At 44.0% G+C, this 16209-nt stretch overlaps 1 protein-coding gene across 1 annotated transcript in view; it reads left to right on the forward strand.

Annotated features, from left to right (window-relative positions):
- The window catches only part of REELD1 (reeler domain containing 1), a 15640-nt gene extending 4232 nt beyond the window's left edge, over window positions 1-11408 (forward strand). The window contains exons 2-6 of the mRNA XM_031010482.3: window positions 1494-1716; window positions 3587-3750; window positions 7352-7664; window positions 8172-8235; window positions 9052-11408. Of these exons, the coding sequence (XP_030866342.3) occupies window positions 1494-1716; window positions 3587-3750; window positions 7352-7664; window positions 8172-8235; window positions 9052-9657 (1370 nt within the window). The 3' untranslated portion in view covers window positions 9658-11408. The remainder of the gene's footprint in view (window positions 1-1493; window positions 1717-3586; window positions 3751-7351; window positions 7665-8171; window positions 8236-9051) is intronic.
- Window positions 11409-16209: the final 4801 nt, after the last annotated feature.

Below are 16209 nucleotides of genomic sequence, written 5' to 3' on the forward strand. Positions count from 1 at the left end.
GTAACATCTGGGTTCTGTTAGCAGAACCATCTGTTCTGCTAGCAGGGAATAAGCAGACAATCGCTGTTGGGTATTGGACATCAGTGTTTGCCATATTTATTTGTGCAAGTTTGTCAGTGGGGAAAATTCCTAGATGCAAAATTTCTAGATCAAAGAGTAATGATTTTTGGAGGGCATTTCTTTTATTGTGTTTATATACATATATCATAAACTTTACCGTTATAGCTGTACAGAGCTCAGTGGCATTAAGCGCATTCACAATGTTGTACAACCATCATCACTATCCATTTCCAGAACTTTTCCATCATCCCAGATGGACACTCTGTACTGGCCATCCTTCCCTATGCCCAGACCCAGATAACTTTAAATCTTCTTTCCATCTCTGTCTGTTTGACTGCTCTAGGTACCTCACATAAGTGGAATAATGCAATATTTGTCATCCTGGGTCTGGCTTTATTTTACTTACTATGTTTTCAGGGCTAACTGATAAGGTAGCATGTATCAGAGGGGTAACTGCATTTTAAATGTGGAAGATGTTGTCAGGTTACACCACAAAAAGTTGGATGGTTTATAGTTCCAGCACTAGTGAATGAATGACCTAGTTTTTCCATAGTCTTATCAAGACTGCTTACAACCACACATTTTAACATTTGCTAATATGAAAGGTATAAAATAGTATCTCATGTAGAATTGCTTTAAAAATTATTACTGAGCAGCCAGGTGCGGTGGCTCACGCCTGTATTACCAGCACTTTGGGAGGCCGAGGAGGGCGGATCACAAGGTCAAGAGATCGAGACCATCCTGGCCAACATGATGAAACCCTGTCTCTACTAAAAATACAAAAATTAGCCGGGCGTGGTGGTGCGTGCCTGTACTCCCAGCTACTCAAGAGGCTGAGGCAGGAGAATCGCTTGAACCCAGGAGGCAGAGGTTGCAGTGAGCTGAGATCGTGCCACTGCACTGCAGCCTGGCGACGGAGCGAGACTCTGTCTCAAAAAAAAAAAAAATTATTACTAAGCTTGTTTTATTTCTGTTTGTATCCTTTCATTATTTTGAGGCAGTCATCTTTTTATGAATTCACCATGACAATGAATATTTGTCTGTTTTATGTCTTACAAATACTTTTTTTTGGAAAATAATTTTTTTAATCGTCTGTCCAGGGTTCACCTAAACTCATATTTTAAAAAAGTATAGCACACTTTACTCATCTTTTCCTTTATGGCAGCTGGGTTTTGCTCAGAGAGGTATTTCTAAATCCAATATTTATAAAAAGAGAAAAAGTTTCTAGTTATTTTTTATTTCATTTTCGCAAAACTTTGATCCAAATGGAATGTATTTTGGTGTGAAATAGGACTTCAACTTTACCCCCCTCTAATGAATTGTTCACTTTCTGGGGGCTGATCTTAAGCTTTTAGTTTTGAAAAAAGCTGCATAAAATCACCACACGGAACTAAGTCACACATGTTCATGTTGAACGGGTGTTTTTGTTGCAGTGACGGTGAGAAGCAGTCGTGATTTCATGGGATTTCTCCTTCAGGCTCGAAGAGTGTCCGATCATCAAATCACTGGCACTTTCGTTCTCATTCCTCCTCATTCCAAACTGATGACTTGTTTTCAAGAGGCTGATGCAGTCACCCACTCTGACAAGTCCCTGAAGAGAAACCTGTCATTCGTGTGGAAGGCCCCAACCCAGCCTGTGGGGGACATTAAGTTCCTGTAAGAGAGTGAAGTGCTGTTTCTTAGAAACTGAGCCTTCTACTTTGAAGAGAGGGGAGCTTCTCTTTGCCCTGACTTCATATTCCCTTTCCCCCTCCTTATGTGGCCACCTTATAGCAAGGACAGGGTCATGGATGCTGCCTAAACTGGAGAGCCTATGCAGAGGGAAACTAAAAAAAATATTGCCCCCAAACTCATCCCTTCATCACTGTCCATGCGCCTAGAGTGTGTTATCTCCCTGCCTCCCCAGGCACAGGTAAATCTTGGCCAACCTCTCTAGGAATTTCTGACCAGAGGACAGAATGGCTGGTGGTGGGGGAAGGCAGGAGAGAGCCAAGAAAGAGAGAAACAGGCAGATGGACAAATGGACACGTCCCTGGGCCCAGGAAAAGCCTCTTGAGGCTCTGTGCCTTGGCTTGTTTTCTATAAATGGGCATAACCACAGCACCTCCCTCAGAGGGTTGTATATGGATGAGAGAGCCTACGTTCGCTCAGAACAGTTCCTGGCAACAGTAAGCACTTTAAAAGCATCATTAGTACTCAAAATGAGGTACTTGTTTTGTCATTCTTTTCAGACACTTGCATTTACCAAGAAAGATAATTTTTCTCTTTCAGGAAAGGGTGTGTGTTTCTGTTTCTTTTCCCCACACCCTCCTAAGTATGAAGGAGACTGTGCCTGCAGGCAGAGGTAGTCCAGCTCACGTGCTCCCCTCCAGGACTCCCCTCTGCTCTGGGGAGCAGTGGGAGAGGAGGTTGGTGGCCCCAGCTTGTGGTGTCCCTTCTCCCCCACTTCCTGGTGGCACAGGGCAGCAGACAGGACAGCAAGAAGGGAAACACGTGCCTTAGGATTTTTCCTCTTTGGAAGGCCCAGGGCCTGCTTACCTGTGGGTGTGCCCGGCTTCTGCCCTTGGCTTTGGTTCTTACGCAGCGCAGAGGGTGTCTGCTTCTTGAAGTCCTTAAACCTGTACAGTCACCTTTCTTTCTCAAAGCACCTCAATTCCTATTTTTGGATGTACCATCATAGTTGCTGCGTGCCACATAGCAAGTAGTGTAGAAGCTATGATCTCCCTTTGACAGAAAAAACGAGGTAAGTCACTTGATGAGACACCTGTCCCAAGTCACCCTGTGATCTCCCACCTCCGGGAACGCTTGCGCACGATAACGTCCGCTGAGTCTGGAAACCGCATGTTGGGGGCCTGAACTATGACGCTCACTGCGTCTCGAGCCTCTGGGTGACCTCAGCCAAATTAATCACCTTGTTATGTCTGCCTCCTGAATACTTAAAGTGGGAAAAATGGCACTTGCCAATAATCCCTCCTTTACCGAAATATTTGGAAGAACAAATGGCGTAATGTTTGTGAATGTGATTTTTACTGAAGAATTGCTTTTCAAAAAATTATTTAGAATATTAAGGATTTATCTCTAATTTCCAATAGAATCTACAATGAGAGTATACATGTACAATTATACAACAGAATTATGAGATCTTCAAATCATGACATAATAACAGTATATCAGGAATGGCTAATAGTGACATTGACGATAAAACCTTTTATTGGAGTCTAAACAGTTTAAGGAGATACTTTTTAGTTAAAATGAGATTTTTAGTGACTGTATTTATTCAAGAGGACTATTGATTTGTTCATATCCTCTCCTATTCTAATTATTTGCAACTATGGGGTTTTTGTTTTTAAAAAGAATGAAGTCACTCAAAGAGTAATAATATAATCTCTCTCTCTCGTTCTGCTATTTATTTAGTTTTGTTCCTCTTTATCTGTTAGTGTGTTCTCTCTTTTCTGTGAGGCTGGCCTGAGTTATTATTTAAAGGAAACTGAATCCGTGAACTGCTCTGCTCTTTCTCTTTCCACAGTTTATCAGTAGTCCAGTCATATTTCGTTTACTGGGCAAGGATTGAATCATCTGTTGTGTCTCAACAGACACATAGCAGCGCCCATTCTGACGACTGCATGGAGCCCAGATTGCTGATGCCAACCCTTCACCAGAGGCTGGGCGATGTTGAAGGAGCTGCTCCAGGTACAGCTTGTCATTGTATTTGCCAGGCTGGTTGTCATCATTATTTTTACAGTTATCTATTTTCACTTAAAAGTTACTACTGCCAGTTTCCTGTTCCTGCAAAACAAGCAATAAACACCTGCCGTGGCCAACTGCAGCAGTTCTCGGGGATGTGATAACGCAGCAGTGAGAGGGAGGGAACGCTTGCAGTTGCTTTGTTTGTTGCAGCAAACACACTTTGTCTGGCTCAACCTAACACATTAAGTCAGGCCCCGGGGTGGATAGTGAGAGCTGTGCTGCAATACCGAAAAACAGCATACACCTCTTCCCCCAACATTTACTAGTCCTCACAATATTTCTGCTGTTTTCCTTAGTCCCCTGAAGCTACGCAGGGAGCACAAAAAAGAAATGAGCTTTTCTTCATCTTTTCTCGTAAAAACGCATCCAGTTTTTATTGTTACTTTTCATGGTAGGTAGGTGGCTCTTTGCAACCTGGGTTGGAGAACAGAATCAGGAATCACTGTTTCAATGGGAAGGGAGTTTTCCTTGCTCACTACATGGCTTTATGTTCCATTAGTCCATGAACTCCTGAAAAAAGAAAAGAAAAGAAACAAAACAAAGGAAAACCACTAGCCAGCTAGAGGGTGTTTGACCTATCTGCAAATCCCTGGTGGTATGGAACTCCTTTTTGTTGCTTATTTCTAGTTAAGTGCTATGAACACAAGCACTCGTAAAAGCATCCAGGCACATGCACACAAGACCCTACCCTTAATCCATTCGTTCTCCTCTTCCCTTATTCTTTCCTTTACTCTTTGCTAATATGTTAAGGCCAGAATCCAATCAGAATCCCTGCCTCTTCTCAGTCTAGCAGACCCAGGTACAGAGACAGTGGGGACCACCCTCCATTCTCTGCCTTTGCCCCACAACCTTTGTCTTCTTCTATTACCCAGCACAACTCCTCCAACCTTCCCACCAAGACACTCCTAAAAGCAGAGTAAAGATCTCGGAGCCTGAGACCGTGGCCTGGAGAAGACCCTGCACCCCTGACATATGTTTGAAATCTCATGTTTTATTTTATGAATGATGCAAATGTCATGTTTTAATCCCAAGTATAACCCTGTTTGTTTGAACATGAATATGAATAAAAGTGAAGCTTCAGGAAGAAGTGTCATGTGGAGCCTTGGGCCTTTCTATGCCTGACTCCACTGGAAACCTTGCCCGCTGGGGGTCGCAGCCTCCAGCCCAAGCAGTTTACAGGGTAACCTCCTCATTACACTGCCCACATTCCTCTCCTTCTGGCCCCAGCCTGTCTTCCCCATTTGTTCCACTACCCAAACCCTAGTGATTCCCAAAGGAAAAAGAAACATGTATGTATGCTTGTGCACGCCTGTATGTATGTATGTGTGTGCGTGTGTGCATGTGTGTGTGTATGTATTCTGGGAAGTTTATCTTTGTACAGTTAAGAAATCTATTTCACCTTATTTCATCTAATAAAGTGAAATAGGTTTCTTAACTGTACAAAGAATTCGTAGGCAAGTATAAATTATAAATTTTCAAAATTGGGCAAGTAGTATATTGTATATCTGAAACTTATCTCCCAATAGACCAAGAAGCTTTGAGTCCTCCTCCACCCCATTAGGTATGGTCTACTTTTATATTTTAGTGCCTTCCCTTCTGACACTTCCTCAAACTGGACTGTTCCACACGACAGTTCTCTGCGTCTTTCAAGGCACAGTTCAAATATCTCCTTTGTGAAACTTTTCCTCATACTTCTTGGTAGGCAAGTATCTTAGTCTATTCCAGCTGCTATAACAAAACATCCTAGACTGAATAATTTATAAACAATAGAAATGTATTGCCTACATTCTGGAGGTTGGGAAGTCCAAGATGAAGGCACCAACAGAATAAGTGTCTGGTGAGGGAGGGATGATCTGTGCCTCAACAATGGTGCGTTCTTGCTGTCTTCACATGGTGGAAGGGGTGAACAAGCTCCCTCAGTCCCCTTTTATAGGGCTACTAATCCCATTCATAAGGGCTCCACCCTCATGACTTAAGCACCTGCTAAAAACCCCACCTCTTTACACTATTGCATTGGGGATTTGATTTCAACATATGAATTTTGAGGGGGGCACATTAAGACCATAGCAGCAAGTATAATTGCTTCCTTAGCTCTGGTATTAATTGATTAATTAATTAATTTTGAGACAGAATCTCTCTCTGTTACCCAGGCTGGAGTGCAGTGATGCAGTCTCGGCTCACTACAACCTCCACCTCCTGGGTTCAAACGATTCTCCTGCCTCAGCCTCCAAGTAGCTTGGAATTACAGGCATGCGCCACTGCACCCTGCTAACTTTGGTATTTTTAGTAGAGAGACAGGGTTTCCCCATGTTGGCCAGGCTGGTCTCGAACTCCTGACCTTAGGTGATCTACTTGCCTTGGCCTCCCAAAGTGCTGGGATTACAGGCGCGAGCGCCTGGCCTCTTTATTAATTTAGGTAGTTTGACATGTAAGGGTGTCTCTTCCCAGTTTTGAGTTCAGGGACACCAGTTACAAGTCTGCATTATGTTTGCATCTCCAACAACTATAACAATGCCCAGCACACAGTGGGTCTGCAGGAAATATCCAAATGCTCTTAGAGTTCAGGCAGGAATTTGAAACTATCAGTTTGCCATGTTCTGTATGTCTGGGCTAGGCTGCTTTGTTCTTCACCTCAACGTTTTTGAGTGTTGAAAACATTGGAGCAAAGGGGTACCTCCTCCACCCCCATAAAGAACCTGGAGCCCTGGCCGGAGAAACTTCTGCCAACACTGTTTTGGTCAATGCCATCATGTCATCCTCATCATCATTGTGGTAAACCCTCTGTGCATGTTGCCTGTGTACCTGTGTGCCAGGCACCTGCTTCACGCTTCCACCTCAATGAGTTCATGTCAACCCCTCAGCAATCCTATGCTGGCCTCATTTTGCAAATGAAGAAACTAATGCTCTGGGAGGACTTCCCCAAAGCCAGGAATTAGTGAACGACTGAACCCAGAAAAGAATCTGACTCTAAAACCTGCACTTGCTTGCTTGCTGCTCCATGTGAAGCTCTTTCTCATGCTCTGGGCTGTCAGGTTAGCCAGTCACAAATGGGAAATTAGATGATGGAGGGCAGCGGAGGGCAGTGATCTCGTCTCTTCTCATAGCAGATGTTCAAGTCATTATCACCAGGGAAAGAAACTTTGAGTGTTAATATTAGGGCAAGAAAGATCTAGGGCTTTGAAAAGTCTTGATTTGTGGGATTTCACTCCTTTTTCTAGCTAGAAGCAGTTTTTGGCAGAGGTGAAATAAATACGGTGGTCACAGTGCTTTCTGTGTTCCCTGAATGGTGGCTGTTAAGAAGGTACAAGCCCAGACAGGTCAGGGACTCACTCTCTAAAAAGATATAAGCCCTTGTGTGGTCAGGGGCTTGTATGATCAGGCAGGTCATCTTTATGCTGACACTTTTAAGTGCCTCACACTTAATGGTCTCTCCTTGAGGCACATTAGAGTCACTGCTGTTTACCCCCGATCATAGCTGTTTGTACCAATCGATGCGAGGGAAATGCTCTCACTCACTCTGCACTGTCTTTGGACCTCTGCTTAGCTCCCAGGACCCCCATCACTCTTCCACAGCAGCACACACATGTCTTTGCTGTTGCCCTTCCTGGAGCTGCAGAGGAGGACAACCTAGATCCTGTTCCTGCCAGTATTTGGGTGACACAGTTTCCTGGGGATGCAGAGACTCTGTCCCAACCATCTTCACACACAGCCACTGAAGGCAGCATCAACCAGCAACCCAGCGGGGAGAGCAATCCGACCCTAGAGCCGTCCCTGGAGGTCCACAGGCTGGAGAGGCTCGTGGCCCTCAAGAGAGTCTCCTCAGAGAGCTTTGCTTCCAGCCTTAGCACCCATCACAGGTAAGGGTGATGGGTGGGCCATTCAGAACAGGTGATGGGACTAGGCTGAAAACTGGAGTGCATCATTTGGAGTCTGACAAAAAAGATCTCAGCCATATTTTTTCTTAAGTGTGTGAAAAACCCAGGATGTAGCAGAGCTACTCGTCAGAAGGACTGGGTATGTTAATTACCCAGGGAAATTATTTTCTTGGATGGGGTGAGATCTCTGAGATGCTGTTATAAATAAAACAAAACTTTAAAAGTGACTTTTTATATTTTAAATATATTTATAATAACAATATAGAAATGTATATTTTATATAAAATAATAAGCGACAGCATTTGGTGAGTTCTTTGCCACCATTCTCACTCATCTCTCCCCTTCCTCTTCTCTATGGTTCCTGACTCCAAACTCAGAAGCTTTTCAAGTGAATCTGATGCCATCTGCATACACAACTGTGGTAGGAAACATTGCTTTTTGGTCCAAAACTTAATGACCTGTTTTCAGCCCTTCCATTCTTCCCTTTAGAACTCAGGATGATCCCAGCTTTGATTCACTGGAAACTTGCCTGTCCTCAGATGGGGGCGAACAGGTAAGAACCTGAACTGTGAAGTGGGCTTGCGACTGGTATTTTGATCCTAGAATGGTCAGTTTCAGGCTGGGAAATCAGAGCTATTAGACTAGTAGCCAAAGTTAGAGAGAAGAAGGCAAAGTACAATATACACACAGTGTCTTTCTACTAATCAGTACCTTTCCATTATATGCAGTGTCTCTGAAGTGATCGGCAATTGTAGAAATTGATGTTTTAGTGACTTGTCTTCTTACTTAGCCATAGTTAATAATTACTCTCTTCTCTCCTCCTCCATCCCTCCTTCATAACATTGACCTCAAAACGCCATGTATGGTCCCAGAAGTTAGATCAATGGGCAATATAAAATATAAATGCCCACTGATTTACTATTCCTTTGAAGTCTTAGAAGGAACACAAAATAAAACAAGGTGTAATGTTCTTACTTACATTTATCAGAACCTACAGTGAGGTTAAATGGTCCCTCTTGCATGGCTCCTATCATAAAAAGACATACTCAAAGCTTTCAGCCATAGAAGATGATGCAATCACCCATTGATATTTTGGTTTGGAAGCCACTTAAAGGACCCTAAGCTTATTCTTGCAACTGGCTTCCTTGTTCTCTGTGGGGTTTCCATTAGCTACCCCATCCCCATCAATAACAAGTGCATTTGTATCTAGTTGGGCATTTTACTTTGAGCTCCTTTAGTAGCAAGAAAGAGATTGGGTTTTTAGCTGCCGCCTGGGAGTCTTTAAGGAACCCCACTTAGTTACAAAGTTCAGTGGCAGCTTAGGAGGAAGACCAGTACCTTTGACTCTTTTTTCCCTTTGTTTTTCTAGGACAAGACGAAGGCCTCTAACAGGACCGTGACACAGCCTCCTCTGTCCATTGTCCAGCTTACCTATCCCCACTGCCTCTGGTCCTCTGAAACTTTCACAGGGAATGGGGTCAGGGCAAGCAACCCAATCCCTGTCCTCCAGACCGGCACTTCTGGGCTACCTGCTGCTGGTGACCAGTCAGAGGCATCCAGGGCCTCTGCCAGCTTCTTACCTCAGTCAAAGCACAAGGAGCTCAGAGCAGGGAGGGGAGATGGAGAGGGTGGAGTGGGATACCCTCGGCAGACCAACCCACGGCCTGACATTGGGCTAGAGGGAGCCCAGGCCCCTCTGGGTATCCAGCTCAGAACTCCCCAGCTGGGAATTCTGCTTTGCCTGTCAGCCACCCTGGGCATGGCCCTGGCCGCTGGCCTTCGCTACCTGCACACCCAGTATTGCCACCAGCAGACAGAAGTGTCTTCCAGTGAGCCCGCTTCGGATGCTGTTGCCAGGAGCGACAGTGGTGAGACTGTGCACGTCAGGAAGATTGGGGAGAACAGTTTTGTTTTGGTTCAAGCAGAGTACAACTGGATCACTCCTTCTGTGGGTAGCAAGAAAACAGTTCTCTGAGAAGACTCTCACCCCAGACCTCTCAGTGGCCCTCCTTGGGCCCTGGAGAGTGTCCCAAACAGAGCAGAGCTAATGAGAATACCTGATGAAGACAGGGACTCATTGTGCCTCTGTCAATGTGCAGTTAGTGGAGGAACCCGGGAGAGGACAGTTTCATCAACAGAGGGAGTTATTCCTGAGCTTTGTTGTCTTAACATCTGTAATTGAGCTTCCTTTTTTCTTTTTGCAATTAGACGTTCTGTTTGAAGACTTAAACTCAACACAATGAATATTGTATAACCCGCTCATTAACTAGACCCCTGTGGCCACTAAGCTTCCTCTGTTGCCTTAAGGAAGCCATAGAAATAGAAATACTGTCCCTCCTTAGTGTCTCATCTCTTCTAACTCTTTGGAGAAAAAAAGATGTTGGGTTGTGTCTCCTGCAAGAAAAAGAACTGCAGCTCTCACTTTGCCTTCCTAAACCACCCCCAAAGAAGTTTTCTTTTCAAAAGTGAATTCAACAACTTGCTAGAGTTCTGATTTGGATGACTAGGTGAATGCAAGGGTATTTGGTCTTCTGGGCAACTCAGCAGCCTGGCAAATCTGCCATGGAAATTGATCCAAAGTCAGGAAAGTTTTTGAGAGCTTGATTGAACACATCTTCAGGAAAACATATACATGTAACACAAGGCCATAAACACCAGAGTGGGGTAAGCAAGCCTTTTCATCAGGTGTAAATGGATCTGAGACCTCCCATCCATTTACACTTGATGGAAAGATTCGTGTATCCCAACAGCTAGCAGACATACTGCCTTTTGCCAAAGGTCAGGCTGAAAAACATTATTATACCAGCATAGTTTGAAGAACAGTCTTTACTTGTCTTTTCAGGGAATATCAGGAAGAAAGCTTCATGGATGAAGGTCATCTACCTGATCTCATAACCTTATGAAGATTGCTTTGATTTAACAGTGGCTCCACAGATACTATCTGAGGTCAAAACAACAGATCTGAATATAACTCTTAAATATGTTCACCTAACATAGCACATTGGAATTAGCTGCCTTTTCAGAGTGAAACCTATTATAGAGTCATCATTTTAATGCAGAAACAAAAATCACTACAAATTCGGAAAGGATATTTGTTTATTGAACACCTAATTCATACAGGAACTGTGTTAAGAAGTTTGCATATATCTTCACATTTAACCCTCACAAAAATTTAATGAGGAATAAGTTCAGTAGCTTTCCAAGGAGAATGAGGCTTTCCTTATACCTCAATTTAACAATTTTTAAAAATTGAGTGTTCAGGAAAGAGACAGCTCCTGCCTTTTCCACACCTCCCTTTAGCTCATTGGTCATCAATTCCAAGACTCTCTCCTCCTGGATTCTGGGCTAGATAGCTCTGTTCCCTGGCTTCAGTCATTAGATGCATGGAGACCTAGGTAATTTGTGCATTCGCAAATGAAAGTGTTCTAGGAATACTGTGGAAAGAAACAAATGTACTGTAGTCTAATAAGGCCACAGATATCCCTTCTGCATGCCTAGCCCTCTAAAAGGCGTTCTCCCCAAGAAGCAAACAAGGGACCCCAGTAGTGGAGAGCTTTCATCTGGCCACATCACATCAGAGCGAGATGCACCATGTATGCAACTTTTTTAGATCTTTTCTGTCTAAGAGAGAATTTTCCTATGTAAACAGACTGTTTTGCTTATCTATTGATGTTAACAAATTACCTCTAGGCTTAGTAGTTGAAAATAAAATCACCACCAACACCACCATTTATCATCTTTCATGATTCTGGGGTTGCCTGGGCTCAGCTGGGCAGTTCTTCTGCTCTCAGTGTTATTGAACGGGATGGGGCAGCCTAGTTGACTCCCTCACATGGCTTGCAGTTGGTGTTGGCTGCCAGCTAAGGGCCCAAATGGGTCTGCTGAAGAATGTGGGAAGCAATATGGTTCTGTTTTTTGTGTCTTCTTATGCCATATGGTGGCTGAGTTCCAAGAGGAAGTGTGCCAAGCACACAAAACCAAAGGCTGCATGTCTCTTAAGACCTAGCCCTTGGAAGTTGTCATAGTGAGTCACAGGACCAACCCTCATTATTCAAAAGGAAGGGCAACAGATTTCACTTTTTGATGGGAGAAGTGACAGAGGATTTACAGCCATCTTTAATTCACTTGCCCTTCTGCTTAGACTGCTGATCTGCCATGGGGGGATTGCATGAGACTTTAAGAGATGCCATTCATCCCTGGGTGATGAGGGAGGTGAGAGGAGTCTCCAGATTTCAGGGTCCGGTATTTTTCTTTTTCTTTTTTTTTTTTTTGAGACGGAGTCTCGCTCTGTCGCCCAGGCTGGAGTGCAGTGGCGCGATCTCGGCTCACTGCAAGCTCCGCCTCCCGGGTTCACGCCATTCTCCTGCCTCAGCCTCCCGCGTAGCTGGGACTACAGGCGCCCGCCACCACGCCCGGCTAATTTTTTGTATTTTTTAGTAGAGACGGGGTTTCACTGTGTTAGCCAGGATGGTCTCAATCTCCTGACCTCGTGATCCGCCCGCCTCGGCCTCCCAAAGTGCTGGGATTACAGGCATGAGCCACCGCGCCCGGCCGGTCCGGTATTTTTCTCTTCTCCAGTTGGACTTCCAGCTTATACAAAACAGTAAAGTGATGCAGAAGGGTTAGCCAGGTCTCTGAGCCTCATCTTCCTCATCAGAGAAAAGGACATCACAAAATCATTCAGCTCTTTTGGTTGATGTAAAGATTGAATGCATACACAATATTTTAGCTATCCATAACCAAACTGACATACCATTGTCATTAATGTTATCTTGAAGCTGCAACACTCTCTTTACGTGTAGCCCATTTAGAGAAATTCTGTGATCATGAAAAAAAGTCACTTTCTTTCTACGACAAATTCTCCTCTCCTTCCTTTTTTTTTTTTTTTTTCTGAGATGGAGTCTTGCTCTGTCACCAGTCTGGAGTGCAGTGGTGCGATCTCAGCTCACTGCAACCTCTGTCTCCTGTGTTCAAGCAATTCTCTTGCCTCAGCCTCCTGAGTAGCTGGGACTACAGGCACGCACCACCACGTCTAGCTAATTTTTGTATTTTTAGTAGAGACGGGTTTTCATCATGTTGGTCAAGATGGTCTCTATCTCTTAATCTTGTGATCCGTCCACCTGGGCCTCCCAAAGTGCTGGGATTACAGGCGTGAGCCACTGTGCCCAGCCAACAACTTCTCTTGAAGCAACCTTCCCACCTCACTTCCCTGGCCCAGTCACTTGAAGGCCACACGAGTTGTCATGGTAGTCATTGGCTACAATTCCTACCACATATCAGATATTTTTTTTGCTGCAGCATTCTGACTAGACTCTTTTTTGGCCAGGGCAGCTGGAGTCCATGGGCCTATATTCAAACTACATAAGTGATCGTGAAGGTCCTCTAAGCTTCACAGAAGCCCCAGAGGGGAATGAGTAGGAAGTGTTAACCTGAAAGCTCTTACTAAAGCACAAAGTCATTAAAAGCAAAAAAAAAAAAAAAAAAAAAAAAAAAAAAAAAAAGAAGAAGGGAAAGGACTCAAATACAACATCTTAAAATAGTTTTTGTGTTTTGTAGGAACAGCTACAAAATTGCGCAGCCAACCTCTTCTTGGAGGAAAGAAGGTATGGGGCTAAACACACATTTGAGGGAAAATGATGGATAAATAATTGCTGAAAACTCATTATATTTTAAACTAATGCTTTTATATCTATAGTGCTAATTTAATAACTACACACCATGGGTAGTGGTAGCCTTAATCTTTTTATATTCAGAGACTATTTTTGATATTTTCAATTAATTTTTTCCCATAGATACAATTTTAGTAAAGTACAACTTAACATTTTACTGTAGCTTGGCTTGCTGTCCCATTGTTGAGGCTATCTGCATTAATTTGCTGTTATGCTGTTTATTTTCCTTAAAAAAATTTAATTAGCAAAAATAAAAGTCAGCAAACCAGTAAATATTTAGACATGGGTCACACTTTATTTGCAAGTCATCTGGGAAGGGCTGGCAATTTATGAATAAATTTCAGATGATGGCAGTGTCTTTTCCCTGTTTCAGACTTCCAGTATTAATCAGTGATCCTAGCCTTTCTGGGACACAGACTGTGTGTTCTGATTTCATTTCACTCCAGCCTATCCCTCTTCTAAAAGTGGCAAGAAACTTCTTTTATTCAAGTGAAATTAATTTGCATTAATTTGTTTTATTTAACTTGAGAACTTCTCCAGACTTACAGTATTCTGAGCACTCTGCTCCATCTGCCCTGGCATGGTGCAAAACCAGGGGTGGTCATCTCTGGCTCCTGGTTTAGCATATCAGGAAGGCATTTGTGATAAAAGGAAGACTAGTGGTTTGGTTGTTTGTTTATTCTGCTCTTTAAATCACAAAGAAAATGGGAGAGTTTTAAGACTCCTGTTCTACCCATGACGATTGAGGCCACCAGGACAACTACAGCCTGTCAGATGTTTTCCGGAGATTTTTTGCTTTCAAAACATAAATCAGTTCATGTTGCTGTCTCTGAATTCCCTAATGGTTTTCCATCTCTCTCAGAATGAAATATGGACATCTGATTGGGCTATGTCCTGCGAGAGCTGGCCCTCTGACATTGCCCTCTTCCTGCGTGTTCACTGCGCTGCTCTGAGCTCTCCGGGAAGCTCTGTGCAGCTCCCTTGCTCTCCTGTTGTCTGGAACCCTGTTCCCCCAGGCATCCAGCCTTCAGAACTTTCTCAGCAGAGAGCCTTCTCCTGACCATTGCAACCTCTAATCAACCTAGCCTCCTACACTGTTTAATAATATTGATAGCACTTATAACCACTTGAGTCATATATTTATCTGTGTTTGTTTATTTTCTGCCTTCCCCGGACACAGATGCTTCATAAAGACAAGGACTTTGTTTTGTTCACTGCTATATTCCTAGTACATAGCTTGGAGTCCACTATTCCTAGTACATAGTAAGTAATCAGTAGGTATGTGTTACATTTGTAAGTGAAAAGTTCAATACCCGTGTTACTATCACCAGCTCTTAGTGTAGATTAAAGTTGAGTATGTGGCACTTTGGGTAGCTCCAGAACAATTGGGAATCAGGCAATGTAAGTTTCCCTCCTAGAGGTGAATTAGAAAGAGTTCTATGGGTGACTGTCCTCAGTGCAGGAAATGCTCTTATGTCTCAGATCCAAGGCTCCAGGGAGTTCTCGGCAGGGAGGAACAGAGAATAGACTTCCCTCTCGATCTGCGCTGGGGCAGAAGGAAGGCTGACTGGAGTCTTTCCAACTCAGAAGCTCCCCATGAGCAGCTTTTCTTCAGGTTACATCATGTGGCGCAGGGTTTCTCAACCTCCATGCTATCACCATCTGGGGTTGGATATTGCTTATTTTGGGGGGCTGTCCTGTGCATTGCTGGATGTTTAGCAGCATCCCTGGCCTCTACTCAATGCCAGTAGCTCCCTCCTCCCCAGTTGTAAAACCAAAAATGCCTCCAGACATTGACAAATGTCCCCTGGAGGGCAAAATCACCCCTGTTGGGGAGCCACTGGTCTAGGAAACAAGGCATATGACTATAGGCCCCAGGCTGAAGTGGCATTTCCCACATGATTTCCACACCCAGGGATGGAGTGGGCAGTACTGAGATGGAGAACTACAGGGCTTACAAATTGGAGTGCCTTTAAAGGTCTTCTGACTCAGTGGTTTTTAAAACCAAGTCAGTAAACCAATAAAAACTGAATGCTCTAGGGGAGGTTTGGGGATATCTTCCCCTCCTGTTTCCTTCTCCCAGCATCCCTTTTGCCCATTGCCTCAGAAACTCAGGGCTCCAGCAAACAGGGATTGAAAACCATGAACAACGCCTTCTTCAGATGAGGAGAACAAGGCCACAGAGAGGTCAGTCCAACAACAAGTAAGTCTAGGGGAGTCCTCAGATTCCTTCGACCCACCCTGACTTCCAAATCCGCTTTTCCTTCCACCATACTTGGCAGCTCATTTATTCTCTTGGATCATGTTAGGTATTGTAAATATTTCAACAGATCCAGAGAGAGCCAGGAATCAAGCAGAAAAATGGCCTGGAGTGATCACTTTACAGCCACCCTGGGAATGAGGAGGATGATAGGACACTGGAGACTGGTCAGTCATAGTGAGTGAGGTCTGGGCATGACCTGCCAGGCTGTGACAGGGCACCAGCAGTGGGCCAAAGGGAGGAGAGACAGCAAGCGAGGGAGGGACTGTCACTATCCCAGGTAGGAGCTCACCACAGCAAGAAGATGTTTCTCACTGGTTTACAGCCACCATCTTGAACTCACTGCCTTCCTTTCTGTGGGCTCTGCAATTTCCTTCTTTCAAATGGCATCTTGGGAGCATCGTCCCCCCTTACCTGATGAGGGATGGCTTCTGCAAAGTGTTTTGTTGCTTTATATAGGAAAGAGGGTGCCTGGAAATACATTCTATTGGATATTAAAGACTGTATTTCCCTGATTTGTTGTCAAGCTACGCACAGTTGTCTGAGAGGCAAGGAACCAATGGGATATACATTTTGACTAATGATTAATTATTATATC

The sequence above is a fragment of the Gorilla gorilla genome, chromosome 3 (assembly GCF_029281585.2).
Source record: "Gorilla gorilla gorilla isolate KB3781 chromosome 3, NHGRI_mGorGor1-v2.1_pri, whole genome shotgun sequence".
Lineage (NCBI taxonomy): Eukaryota > Metazoa > Chordata > Mammalia > Primates > Hominidae > Gorilla > Gorilla gorilla.